This window comes from Coregonus lavaretus, assembly GCF_964263955.1.
Source record: "Coregonus lavaretus genome assembly, chromosome: 12".
NCBI classification, from domain to species: domain Eukaryota; kingdom Metazoa; phylum Chordata; class Actinopteri; order Salmoniformes; family Salmonidae; genus Coregonus; species Coregonus lavaretus.
This window is the reverse complement of record NC_139999.1, coordinates 29019222-29033866: the sequence shown is the minus strand read 5'-3', so window position 1 is coordinate 29033866 and position 14645 is coordinate 29019222. Positions and strand designations below refer to the sequence as shown.

The 14645-nt window shown below is 45.7% G+C and overlaps 1 protein-coding gene across 1 annotated transcript; it reads left to right on the top strand.

Annotated features, from left to right (window-relative positions):
* The first annotated feature begins 325 nt into the window (after positions 1-325).
* On the top strand, positions 326-11975 carry LOC311138733 (ethanolamine kinase 1-like). Its single transcript, XM_084173534.1, has 9 exons — positions 326-641; positions 6476-6613; positions 6975-7096; positions 7678-7818; positions 8836-8978; positions 9092-9175; positions 10855-11015; positions 11123-11196; positions 11816-11975. The coding sequence occupies exons 1-9, from the start codon at positions 438-440 to the stop codon at positions 11886-11888; spliced, it is 1140 nt and encodes a 379-aa protein (XP_084029660.1). The 5' UTR covers positions 326-437; the 3' UTR covers positions 11889-11975.
* The last annotated feature ends 2670 nt before the right edge of the window (positions 11976-14645 follow it).

Below are 14645 nucleotides of genomic sequence, written 5' to 3'. Positions count from 1 at the left end.
CAGGCAGATTGACTCAGTACCTGTACCCCCTGTATATAGCCTCGCTATTGTTATTTTTACTGCTACTCTTTCATTATTTGTTACTTTATTTATATTATTTTATATTGTATTTTTTTGTCATTCTTTTTTGTATTCTTTCTTAAAACTGCATTGTTGGTTAAGGGCTTGTAAGTAAACGTTTCACTGTTGTATTCGGCGCATGTGACAAATGAAATTTGATTTGATTTGATTTGCTCCGAGCACGCGGTTACGCGCGTCTAGCGTCAGATGATTACGCGAGGGCGGTGCCAAGTATGATTAAAGCGACGACGAGAACCTCACCGGTAGTTGCATCCTTTCCTTTAACCACCGATAAGCCCATGGTTTAGCTAACGTTAGCCGTTTATACAAACCAGCTCACAAACAATTGTTGTTATATATATATATTTTTTTTTTTTATGTCCCGAATTCCAGAAATATCTGTCAAGAATTCGAAACGGAAAATAAACCACATTATGGAGACGGAAATACACGTGCCTGTGGGGTCGCCGGTAATTCGAAAATTCCCGATTTTCGTGGAGGAACATAACGTAACCGATGGGGCAATGAAGCTGATAAAGCAGCTTCGGCCAGCGTGGGACATAAACCATGTCAAGACCAAGGTAAGTTTGACATCTCTCCACTGAATGATGCGCCAATACATCATCATCAATAGATAGCTAACTAAAGTTAGCATAACTATTAGACCAGTCCAGGGCCCTTGATATATTCCTCGTCCCGTGCATACATTTAAAACATGTATTTCGTGCATCACACTGGCTTCTCTTGTATTTAGTTACTTAGTTTGCAGTTATTCAAGCTGAGATCAAAGCTAGTGGTGTTCGCAAGCTAGTTAACCACGTTAGATTGGTTTCGTCCTGGGTGTAGCAGCCAGTAGCTAACTAGCTAGCTGTCACTACTCCAACCTTGGAGTCTTTAGGTCGAATCAAAAAGGAATATTCGTGTCTGTATTGTGTGTTCCATGGATACATTGACAGAAAAGTCATACCTCTCCCTTCTTCGTGTGGTTTTCCGGCAGACTAGACGCTTTGTTGCGTATTGCTGCCTTTCACAGTTTGGAAAGTGCATTACACATTTGTTCACAAGAAAATAAATTGCACCTAGATAGATAACTCTCTCTCTCTCACTCTCACACAAAAACCCTACTTGGCCCCAACAGATCTTACACCAGGCCATCGGCCTGGGAGGCTACAACCCCTTCTCTCAAAACCGCTTGTAGTTTTTCTGCATTACAATCTCTGATACCCAAAAACCTCTCTGCTGCTGCTGCTACTACCAATTCAATCTTCTTGGATTTCCTTTCCATCTGTGCTGTACAATTAATGATCATAGCAATAAACGGCAAGTAGCCAACCTTACTAAAGCACAAACTGTTCGGGTCACTCTGTACTGGCCTACTAGTCACAGGGATCCTCTCAGGCTCCCTCACCATTTGCCCACCATCCTCTACTTTCCTCACTGCCTCAGCATATGACACTTTCTGCACTGCTCTCACCCTAGAAATGTCAATCTGTCTCACTTGCACAGGACATTTTGGATCCGCACCCCCACAATTGAAACTCCACTTTTTACCTCAAAACTCCACACTATTTTGTCCTATGCTCTCCTGCACACTTCTCACACCTTGGAATCTCCATCCTACATACAGAATGGCTGCAACATGACCATAAACTTGCCACCTAAAACAGAGTAGTGGGTTCAGAAAAAATGCTCTCACGGGATAACTTCTATACCCTAGCATGACTATATCCAGCAAACACTCTGCATCAAAACTCAGGACAGACAGGGTCTCCTCAGTCTGCGTCGCACCAAACGGCATGCATCACACACACCAGGTATCCCCAACTTCAGTTGATCCACCTTAACACTCAACCCCACCCCAGTTATCACTCCTTTCAGTGGCGCTCTACTCCGGAGATCAAAGTAGGACACTGCTTTCGTCCCGAGACTCGAAACGCATAGCGCCCTCTCCCTCTAAGCAGCAGACACACCTCTGGATACTTTAACCGAATTGACAGAACCCATCTCCTTCTTCACCCAGTCTGATACCACAAACAGATCGGCCAAAAGGCATGGATCCACTTTTTCCATGAATCGTACTCCCCCTGGGCCAGAGTCATATCTGGCATTTTCCTGATCATTGGGTTGCTCGTAAGCCTTCACCTCACCTGACGACGCAGGTCCTTTCTCCTCACTTTTGTCAGGATCAATTTCAAGTTCAGTCTGTAGACTGGTCAGGGTCTTCTGGCACGTAACATGCATTTTTCTCTCCTGTACTTGACCCAAAGGAGAAAGTACTCGGCTTGTATTTGTCGGTTCGGGTTTGCACCTCGCGCCTTTCTTTTTGCCTCGCTGCTTCTCGCCATCTGCCCACTTCCATGCCCGGTCCTCGGACATGACTTACATCTCCGTTTGGGACTTCAGGAAACTCAGTATCGAGTCGCCCGCTGATGCCATGTTCCCTCCTTTGATTGCTTTTAGAACTGAACTGATTCCAAATTAAACAAGACTCTCAGAAGCACAGTGCATATTTCATGTCTGAAGGCCTTACCATTGCTGAAATTACAATTTGTGTAATCTGTGGTTAATATCCGGTCGTAGGTTCAATTCTAAATGCTGCCTCAATTGCTGCATGTTCCAAAGAACCTCAGGTTTAAATGTATTAAAGTTTATTTTAGTATCACCAAATCGATAGAACGAGAGCAGGAGACGAAGGGCTCAGTGAGAGAGAACATCTCCGCCTTATCCAAGCAGAACGCCCCACTCTCTCCCTCAGTTAGCTAACGGTGGCTAGCTAGCTAAACAGCTTGTTCACCTACTTGTGGTAAATCTACGATCACTTCAACAATTCAGCATGAAATCTTGATAGCAGCATAGCAAAATGTTCATTAGAATGTAGTTTTCTCCACAAAACTCCTCCTAGTCAGTCAACTTGTATACTTTGAGTTGGTACTCAAATAGTTTATGATTGGACAAGATAACACCTCTAAATGGACGAATGTGAAAGCAGTATTTTCAGGAGAGCAGGAAAAGTGGTTGTCAGAAGCATCAAACGGTTCTGGCCCCACTGATTGAGGGAGCTCCTTCGATATCAGAGAGACATGCTCACAAACGATTTATCAGACGTTAACATTTACACACGTTGTTCACAACATATTAAGGAAGATATCTATGCAAAAATATTTCCATTTAATTCACAGTTGATCAGAATATCATAATTTATCAAGTGAACACCAGAGTGGACAGTCAAAATCTCCTAGCTAGCTATCTCATTTGCATTCCCCACTGCCTCAATAGCTTCATGTAAATACAGGAACTTTGAAAGCTTTCCTCTCAGATAAGATGGACAGGGTAGTGGCAAAACTGTGTGCGTGTCCAGAGGATTTTAGTACCCTGTGAGTCACCCATTGTCCGATGACGACGTCATATCCCCATCCATAATTGCCTCACTCCTGACCCCCGACACACTCCTAACTTTTGGCTTCACGCACACACCCACATAAGACACAACTCACCTCAACTACACACACACACACACACACACACACACACACACCTCAATCTCATCTCATCTCCATACCAACTGGAGTTGATGTCCATTGATAGACCAAGCTAGGTCTATTTATTACCCTGTTTGTGTGAATGACTGTGTGTGATGTCTGCCACGTTTAGGGTTCCTGTAGGGGAAAGGGGAAATGCATTATTCACTGGCACTAAGCAGTAGGTAGGCCTGCTATTGGGTGAATCTTGTCTCTTGACAAAGTGTCAGCTGTTTTATGGCAATGTGTTGATATGTGACGTATGATGATGACACTCATGCTACATGACACACTGGTTTCATTCGGGCTTTGTAGAGCTGGGACGATAAACCGGAAATTACCCGACACCGTTTACATCGGTAATTTTCTGTGATTTTGCTACACAACATTCCTGTAGATTGTTCTAACACCATTATTTGGTCAACAGTAATGGCATATGCATTATGTTGATTCCTACTATGAAAGTATCTCTGTCCCTGTTTGGCTGTCGACTGCTGACTCTCACTCCCTCTCCCCACTGTGCGCACGGAGGAGGGAGAGATGCATTCTGAGAAGCACAAGCATGACTGTTGCTAAAAATGCTATTGCGGGAAAAATGCAGTTTTCAAAGCAACTGCTGTTGTTCTGGAACGTTTTTGTAGGACATTAGCCTACATTTACTGATAGCCATGTAGTCTAATTGATCAATCTATCTAGCAACAATGTCATATTTAGAGTTAGCAATCTAGCTAAGTGTTTTGAGTTCCCACTTCCTCAGGTGGTGAATAATGTAGCCTATAGGCCAATATGCACAAAGATGTCGGCAAATTCTTATGGTTGTGGTGAGAAATGTGTCAATTTATCACAATCTGGATTTTTGGCCATATCTCCCAGCTCTAGGGCCTTGCTAGTGAGACTAACTTCCCACTCCTCGACTAGTGCTGACAAACTTACACATGTCTAACTACCCAGTCATTCTGGGTTGTTTTGTACATTGAGGCCAGAATGTGACTGTGTCTCAGCTGAATGTTTACCTGTGTGTGTGTGTCTAGTCCCTCCCTGTCCCCCCCTGCTGCCCTGTGACTGAGAACGTGACACTGTTGACCTCCCAACACAGCTTTTCTCAATGGGAGCCACCCAAACAGGCTTTGTCCCCCTGCCTTTGTCCCTGTAACCCACTACAGCCCCCCCCCAGACATGGACACGTGCCAACTGAGAGAGAGAGAGATGGAGGACAAACTGAGCGAGACTGGGAGGACAGACAGAGACGGAGAGCTGGGAGACCGAGAGAGAAACTAGTTGGAGAGCAGTGAAGGTGGGAGGGGAGGGGGGGTTACTGGAACTGACTGAGCCACCTGGACAGGATTGGGAGGGGGCCGGGGTGCTTTTTGTTACTGTAAATATCTAGTGTCCAGTCCCAAACATCCTGCCCTCTGTCCCTACAAACACCAGAACCTGCCAACACCGACACCCCAGTCACATCCCATTCCCTTCACCTTTGACCTGCTTATTATCACACATTAATGCCATGTGGCCTTCTGCCAATTCTGATGTGGGTGTGCAAGAGATATTTCGTAACTTTTGCGTGTTTGATTGTCAATGGCCTCATCAATGGATAGAAACTGAGAGAAGGGTTCAGTCTCAACAGAGAAGATCAATGCTCTGGAGAAGGTTTTCATTTGAGCCAAAGCTTTTAAGCGTAGCCACAATAAAGTGATGGCCTACTAAGATATGCAGACGTTTTGTTCTCATTCAAAGAACATGTCACCTAAAACAGAATGTTCATTAATAATTACCCCAGTTGTGTTGGAGCTTATTGCCTGTGACACATGGAGAAACTCACACACACTGGGGCACGATGATCACAGGTCTTAGTGGTGCGTTGTGTTCTGGGTATGTGTAGACTGTCACGGGATAAATAAAGCAGTCACAAAGCGGTGTACGTGTGTGTGGTCATAACACGGTGCCCATGTGCCCATCTCTGGTCAACCATGCTGGGAATGCCAGCTATGTAGGGGTGGGCGGCCAGAGAGAGGGCCAGTGTGTATAGGGCTAGTCGCTCTGTGGTCTCTAGCTGTGGGGATGGATATCTGCTGACTGTCAAATCACTAGTCCGGATTGTCCACATTCCAGAATATGGTCAGTTATTAGCCATTGGGTGGATCTCAATGGTCTGAACTGGTTGGAAAGGAGATGGGGAAAGAAAGCCACACTTAACTAAAGACTACAGATGCAGACCATGAGTTCCTGTGTGTTACTTTCTCCCCCAACAGTAGTCATTGAATGAAGTGGCTCACACTGGTAATGCAAACAGCTTCCTTGTCTGGGAGACGTTAAACAAGTAGCCTAGCTGTAAAGCCCTTGCCCTTTGGCCCAGTTGTCCAGCTTCAGTGTAACCCATAATACTGTAACTGTGTCTTATCTCAGCTCACAAGATAGGCTAGTCAGACCTTCGAGGAAATCACTGTTGTGACTCCCTCAACCTTCTCATGGTCATCTAGGCCTACGCTTCCTGATATGATTCCTCACAAGGACAGGCTTGTGCCTCAAATGACCTAGTGACAGTAAACTAGAGTAGAGTCAACTAAACTATACCTTCACTGTTGGGAAACGGGCATACCTAGTCAGTTGTATTACTGAATGCATTCAACTGAAATGTGTCTTCCATATTTAACCCAACACCCTCTAAATCAGAGAGGTGCGGGGGGGCTGCCTGAATCGAAATCCACGTCATCAGCGCCCGGGGAACAGTGAGTTAACTGCCTTGCTCAGGGGCAGAACGACAGATTTGTACCTTGTCAGCTCGGGGATTTGATCCAGCAACCTTTTGGTTACTGGCCCAACGCTCCTACCCGCCAGGCTACCTGCTGCCCCTACTGATGTATTTTGCTGTATTAATCACTCCCTACCTTTCTCAGCTCTTCACTGATGGGACCACTAATAAGCTGGTGGGTTGTTATGTGGATGCCAATCCAGAAGACGTGGTTCTGGTGCGTGTGTACGGGAACAAGACGGAGCTGATCGTCGACCGAGACAACGAACTCAAGAGCTTCCAGGTGCGCGCACACGTTCTCAAGAGCTTCCTGGTTCTCAAACACACACACACATATATATATATATATATATATATATATATATATATATATATATATATATATATATATATATATATATATATATATATATATATATATATATATATATATATATATATATATATATATATATACACACACACACACACACTTTACAGTTCACACATTTGACACTTCAGAGCATTTCACGATCAAACTCAGGAACAAAGTGCATCTACACTGGTAGCGAAGTTCAACTCCCTGTGCATGGACCCATATGGAGGCTACTTCCTGGTCTGTCTTATGAGGTCATCTGTGTCTAATCCTTTGCATGTCTTTCCAGGTGCTACATGCTAATGGCTGCGCGCCACGCCTCTACTGCACCTTCCAGAATGGCCTCTGCTACGAGTTCATGCAGGGGGACGCTCTCGGAACACAGGACGTCAGGGACCCTACTTTACTCAGGTGAGGACATTTACTAGAAAACCATCTTCAAGCTGATCCTGGTATCTGTCTAGCCTGCAGGGAAAGCCTGCTTTGATGTGTAAATATACATACCCTCAATACAGGCTCCTTGAGGAGATAGATAGCTAGGAGTTTATAGTGCACTCATTCAGGTCCTGTCGCACCTCTCACTGTCTGCTCTGCTGGATTTAGGGTTTAGTTGGAGTTCCATGTTAACAGCAGAGAGAACATGGCAATGGTGTGGTGCTCCCCTGTTCTACCAGCAGAGAGGTTAGCTGACTATTACTGAGTCCAGAGGGACTGATGAGTCTCTAGGCAGTACTAAGCCCTGTTGGCTGCACCATGGAACTACAATAAAACTGTGTATAGTAAACACCAGAAAAAGGTCAGATAACAGTCAAGTACATTTATTTTTCATTGATCAGAACAGGATGCAGGACACAAACATATTTTGGGGGATAGGAGTCATTTTGCAATGAGCATGTTGTCTATTATTTCATCATACTTGCAGAATGATGAGTATTGAGTAGTGTGTGTGTGTGTGTGTGTGTGTGTGTGTGTGTGTGTGTGTGTGTCCTCAGACTGATATCCAGGGAGATGGCTCGTATCCATGCGATCCACGCACACAACGGCTGCATCCCCAAACCCAACCTGTGGATCAAGATGAGGAAATATTTCTCTCTGGTCGCCACCGAGTTCACCGAGCAAGCCTCTAACGCCAGGTAAGAGGAACCTGAACACACACAATACTCTGTACCAGTTCACCTGAACACACACACACACACACACAGACTGTAGAGAAACCAGACTGAAGTTACACACACACACACACACACACACACTTTGGCCCTCTTACTCAATAAGGTATTTTCTTAAAACGGTTTACTGTTCATACATGCGCTGGCCAGCTGTCTCCCAGTCCTGTCCTCAATGGCTGTGTCTGCCTGGGTCTGCTATTAATTCCTCTATACAGGCTCTTATATAAGTGTGATCATAACTACAGCACAGGGTAGAGGTGGATTAGGGAGGCGGAGGTATGCACTGGGATAACAGATGTTTGCATACCACTTATCAGCAAGCCTAGAACGCCTGGGTAATGTAGCGAGCTAATGCGTCATTCAGCCTGCCTGCCTGCACTGTACAAACAAACACGCACACACGTAGACTCAACAACTGTGCCCCAGCCAGCACTATCAGAGGAGGCTTCTGTCTTCTTGTGGGTGGGTACTGGCTGCTCCTATACCCAGCCAACAGCAGAGAACTGGGCAGGCAGGGAGAAGCTGGTTGAGGCTCTGTTGGCGAGAGGTGGCCTGGGTAGATGGACCTCAGTGGGGATAGGCCATGGGGAGGGAGCAGCAGCAGTTGGTGGTAGGTTACTGTTAGTATGGAGCAGTCCAGCCAGTATTAGCTGTTGCTGTACTACTAATGGAAGAAGGTTAGAGGTGGGAGTCCCTGGATAGAGGGTTGAGTTAACACAATGGGAGTCAGTCAATCTTCCTCTCCTCTCTTCAGGCTAACTCTGGATTAACCCTTTAAGCCCATTACCACAGGAGAGCGGCCCTTTCCCCTCAGCACTGCTCCACTGGGCACTCTGACTCTACACAGTGTATACATACACACACACACTCCGTGTCTGATTTTAAACTCTATCCTTTTAGGATAAAGACTAGCAATAGGGGCAACCTACTCCCCACTTCCTCCTACCTCTCCCTTCCTCCTGTCTCCCCCCATCTCTCCAGGATCCAGCAGGAGGTGCCCAGCCAGGCAGTGTTGGAGCAGGAGATGGTGTGGATGAAGGAGCACCTGTCTCAGCTGGGTTCTCCTGTGGTGCTCTGTCACAATGACCTCCTCTGCAAGAACATCATCCACAACAGCAAAGAGGGTGAGATATGTCATCAATTTAGAACATCACCCAGATGATCATCCACAAACTCACATCATCCACTTATAACATCATCCAAATGTTACTAATTCCAACCTTTCCTTGTTCTCCAGGCCATGTCCGATTCATAGACTATGAATACTCTAGTTACAACTATCAGGCCTTTGACATCGGGAACCACTTCAACGAGTTTGCCGGTAAGAGGAGATACATGGGCTGTATCTTAGACATGACATGCAGTGTGTGTATGCAGTGCATTCGGAAAGTATTCAGACCCCTTTACTTTTCTACATTTTGTTACGTTACAACCTTATTCTAAAATGGATAAAACATGTATTTAAAAATCTCATCAATCTACACACAATACCCCATAATGACAAAGCGAAAACAGGCTTTTAGACATTTTAGCTCATTTATAAAAAATAAAAAACAGAAATACCTTATTTACATAAGTATTCAGACCCTTTGCTATGAGACTCAAAATTGAGCTGAGGTGCATCCTGTTTCCATTGATCATCCTTGAGATGTTTCTACAACTTGATTGGAGTCTACCTGTGGTAAATTCAATTGATTGGACATGATTTGGAAAGGCACACACCTGTCTACATAAGGTCCCACAGTTGACATTGCATGTCAGAGCAAAAACCAAGCCATGAGGTCGAAGGAATTGTCCGTATGTTGAGGCACAGGATTGTGTTGAGGCACAGATTTGGGGAAGGGTACCAAAAAATTTCTGCAGCATTGAAGGTCCCCAAGAACACAGTGGCCTCCATCATTCTTAAATGGAAGAATTTTGGAACCACCAAGACTCTTCCTAGAGCTGGCCGCCAAACTGAGCAATCGGGGGAGAAGGGCCTTGGTCAGGGAGGTGACCAAGAACCCGATGGTCACTCTGACAGAGCTCCAGAGTTCCTCTGTGGAGATGGGAGAACCTTCCAGAAGGACAACCATCTCTGCAGCACTCCACCAATCAGGCCTTTACGGTAGAGTGGCCAGACGGAAGCCACTCCTAAGTAAAAAGCACATGACAGCCCACTTGGAGTTTGCCAAAAGGCACCTAAAGGACTCTGACCATGAGAAACAAGATTATCTGGTCTGATGAAACCAAGATTGAACTCTTTGGTCTGAATGCCAAGCGTCACGTCTGGAGGAAACCTGGCACCATCCCTACAGTGAAGCATGGTGGTGGCAGAATCATGCTGTGGGGATGTTTTTCAGCGGCAGGGACTGGGAGACTAGTCAGGATCGAGGGAAAGCTGAACGGAGCAAAGTACAGAGAGAGCCTTGATAAAAACCTGCTCAGGACCTCAGACTGTGGTGAAGGTTCACCTTCCAACAGGACAACGGCCCTAAGCACACAGCCAACGCAACGCAGGCGTGGCTTCAGGAAAAGTCTCTGAATGTCCTTGAGTGGCCCAGCCAGAGCCCGGACTTGAACCCGATCAAACATCTCTGGAGAGACCTGAAAATAGCTGTGCAGCGACGCTCCCCGTCCAACCTGACAGAGCTTGAGAGGATCTGCAGAGAAGAATGGGAGAAGCTCCCCAAATACAGGTGTGCCAAGCTTGTAGCGTCATACCCAAAAAGACTCGAGGCTGTAATTGCTGGCAAAGGTGCTTCAACAAAGTACTGAGTAAAGGGTCTGAATACTTATGTAAATGTAATATTTCAGTTTTTTATTTTGAATACATTTGCCAAAATGTCTAAATACCTGTTTTTGCTTTGTCATTATGGGGTATTGTGTGTAGATTGATGAGGGGGGGGGGAAACGATTTAATCAATTTTAGAATAAGGCTGTAATGTAACATTTGGAAATGCACTGTATATAATATGTGTGTGTGTGTGTGTGTGTGTGTGTTAACCTGTGTGTTTTCAGGTATGAGTGAGCTGGACTATGGGCTGTATCCTAGCCGTGAGATGCAGCTGGAGTGGTTGCGTGTGTATCTGCAGGCGTACAAACTGTCCACTAAGAAAGGAGAGGAGGTCAGCGACAGAGAGCTGGAGACTCTCTACGTACAGGTCAACAAGTTTGCCCTGGTGAGGAACACTCCGCATCGTCTCTCTCACCATCAGATGAGTTGGTAGATGCTGGGCTGAAACTTGTATTGGTTTGACCCTGTCTAACCTTTGACCTCTTTCTGTAGGCATCACACTTCTTCTGGGGCTTCTGGGCACTCATCCAGGCAAAGTACTCCACCATCGATTTTGACTTCCTGGGGTAAGTGTGTTTGTGTGTGTAATGGTCCCCTGTGGAGTGATGTTAAAAGCTGTTGGTTGGCTTGTCTGCCTGTGGTGCATGTGAGTGAAAGGGATCTTTTAATGTGGGTGACAGACTGAAAGACAAACCCAGCAGCATAGTCAAACTCTGTGGTACAGCACAGTTTCCAATACACACAGTTTCCACAAACACACACACTGAGAAAGCAGACCGGTAGAGAAAGAGGCGAGAGAGGGCCTGAGAAAATAGTGGGAGAAAGGAAAGATGGAGTAGAGAGTGAGAGCGGTCTTGTCTTGACTCTGCCCTCCTCGGGGCCTGCAGAGTTGAAACTGACCCTGGTGGTTTCAGTGTCTGCAACCCAATCAGTCCTGCAGTGACGACAGAGCTGTCCCCCCGGTCACTCTCAGTGCCGCTGCCTGTATGAATGACATATTGCTCTTGACAGTTTAACAGCCAGTCAATGGGAGCTGTCTGGGCTATTGTTAGGGCTGCTATTGGATAGTTGGTGCTCTCATTAAGTCAAAATCGATGTTTAAAACTCTCTTCCGCTCACTTTCAACACTTCCTTCCCCATCTCTCCCTCTTTCTCCCTCCACCTTTCCCCCCATCTCTCCTGCAGGTATGCTGTGCTGCGCTTCAACCAATATTTCAAGACCAAGCCTGCAGTGATGGCCCTACAGATCCCAGAATGAGCGGAGAAGACGAGAGAAGAAGAGAGGACCCCATCACTGGCACTGACCAGGGAAGGGCTGTGCTGGGGTAAAAGGGTTGGGCTAGGAGCTGGGGCTTGGGGATGAGGGACAAGGGTTGAGCGTTAATACTGGGGTCGAGGGGTGGGGTAAATAACATTTACGGGGCTGAGTGTGGATGGACCACAACATTCTTTTGTAAACTCAGTCCCTGGCAACAAGTGCAAATACTATTTAATTCCTCTTCAACTCTGTCCACCTCTGTCTCACCAGTCAAGCTCATCAAGATTCCCCAAAACAGCCAGGTCTGTGTGTAAATGTTGTCTGTATTTATTCTGTGAAGAATTGATTGACCTAGTGATGTAAGATTCATTCCCCAGGCAGACAGGAAGCTGAAACACTAGCTGAGTCCGGGAGCATTTGGTGCCAACATTGAGGACAGTGTGCAGACAGAGTTGTGAATATATGGGCTCTGGGTTTGCCCTGTGGTTGTGTTCAAGGCATGTAGTATGGGAGAGAGGACAGCCATCTTCAACCCCCTAATCCTTCATGTAGGCACTGATCTGAGAGGATTTCTTAAGCAATATGGTAATGGCTTCGCCATGAAAATAGTGTATTAATTTACATTCAACTACATTTAAAAAGAATGTAGAAAAAAGGTCCAGCAAACACTAAGTCCATTCTCTCAGATCTACACAAAGTGGCTGGGGGTTGATGTAGAACTGGGAAGTTTTAGTTGCTTTGCAGTGAAGGTGGCATTGACGTGTAGGTTAGAGAGGGGCTAGCCATGACAAGACAGTGATATGGTGGTTTAATAATGTCTGTGACGGCAGAGCTGCCTCTGTGGCCAGGAGCAGCTTTGCGTCACTGATTCTAAACTTTAAACCAGGGCCTGTTCTCCCTCAGCCTCTTTTCCACCACTTTAGCTTTTATGGTTATGGTGACTCGCTCTGTTAAACTTTGCACTCCTCAGACTACTCTGAAAATCACAACCTCAATCACCCCTGCCTTCCCCAGTCTCCCCCTGCCCTCTCTTACCCCTCTTCCTGCCCTATTACGCTTCTGCCTCTCTCTTGATTGGCTGAGGTGGTGGAGGGACTTTTGCCTGAAGTGCACTTACTCACTGTAACATCCCAACCCCCATCCATCCATCCAGTCATAACTTCCCTAGAAAAGAGCCATAATGTTATACAATGAGATATTGTGTAAACTGTCAGGTCAGAGCCAGTCAATGCTTCAAAGGGTGTGGAATCACTAACCCTAATGTTAGTTCTGAAGCTAATCAGGATGTGAGTGAGGTGACCAAGGACAAGACAGCAGGGTGAAGTCCACACTGAGCCAGCAGCCACGTCCTTCTCTGACTGGCATCATGGCACACAGGTCTTTGGAGGAACTCCAACACCTTTCCTTACCCCAGTCCTCCCTCCCTTCCTCTCCAGCCCTCTCAGATCAGAAGATCAACATGTAAGGGAAACTAGAGGAGAGCCATGTTCTACATCTGCATTGCTTGCTGTTTGGGGTTTTAGGCTGGGTTTCTGTATAGCACTTTGTGACATCTGCTGATGTAAAAAGGGCTTTATAAATACATTTCATTGATTAGAGTATTAGGATATTGTACAGCCTGTCATGTGATCCCTGCCCATGACCACTGGGGGGAGACGGAGAGCGCTGATCCCTGCCCTCCCCTGGCTGTCTCCTGTTACTGACAGGGTTAATAATTCACCAATATAGGACAGAGGAGGGGCTATCCATCATTCAGCAGACCATGACACCATCTTTTACCTGCCTGAACAGGCAGGGTCCATAACTCTGTCCTGGAGTCAGAAATCCTCTCTCCCTAGTCAGTCACTAACATGAATAGTGTTTCAATAGTGTGGAACAAAGCCTGCACACCCTGTAACTGTCCAGGACCAGGGTTTTTGACTACTGGAGTAGTGTTAAGCAGAGCAGAACATCCGCAACATAGCAGCAGATGGAGATGCAACAAATGGAATGGAAATGACTCATACTTGATGTAGGATTGTGTCCATTCTATACAGTACATTTCTATCTTCTATCTTCTATCAACATTCCAAATCATTTATGTCATTGAGTCAGCGTTTTTAAGTGAGTGGAATTGGTTGTGAGAATCTCGTAGTGTTTCCTAAATGGATGGTCAAGGCCCTCTTGTATAAATCTTTTATGAACATTATGGACAGAGACATCACTTTGAAAGGCTTTAGGTGAGTCACAGCTCACCACCTGTTCTATGTAGGCCCAGGGTTGAACTAAGAGGTGACCAAGTGCAATGAATTCCTGTTTATCGTAGATGTACATATGTGAATGTGTTTCCTTTGAGTTGACCTTAAGATTTCAATCAGACTCAAACTGTATTCTCCTGTTAGGGTGCATCTCAACCGTCTTAGAGTGGATTCCTTTCCTAGTCTCCTTTCCTTCATCTGCACTAATAGGAAACAATTGGATGGATGACAATAAATGAATCCACCATATTGCTTTCATCCTATGTCTTCAGATGCGTGGTGCTTAAGGAGAGAAGAGTAGGGGAAGACACTTTAGATGATCGAGACTGACCATAAGAGTATGAGGGCGATGTGGTCGAATGTCAAGAATGGAGGTTAAGATTATGTTCTATGCACCAAAGCACTCCTGGTGGTCTGTGGTTACATTCAACTAAACTAGTCAGAAGTCACTAGATGGACAAGCTACAACAAACAGAAGTGGCAACTTAGGTTACAGTTAGGTTGAGGTTAATATTTGTGA

What these genes read in the sequence shown, in the direction of transcription:
- LOC311138733 (XM_084173534.1), top strand. Translation starts at nt 438, where the DNA reads ATGTCCCGAATTCCAGAAATATCTGTCAAGAATTCGAAACGGAAAATA. An exon ending in CATCCACAACAGCAAAGAGG is followed by an intron (nt 8,979 to 9,091) that starts GTGAGATATGTC and finishes CTTGTTCTCCAG; the next exon opens with GCCATGTCCGATTCATAGAC. An exon ending in CCACTTCAACGAGTTTGCCG is followed by an intron (nt 9,176 to 10,854) that starts GTAAGAGGAGAT and finishes GTGTGTTTTCAG; the next exon opens with GTATGAGTGAGCTGGACTAT.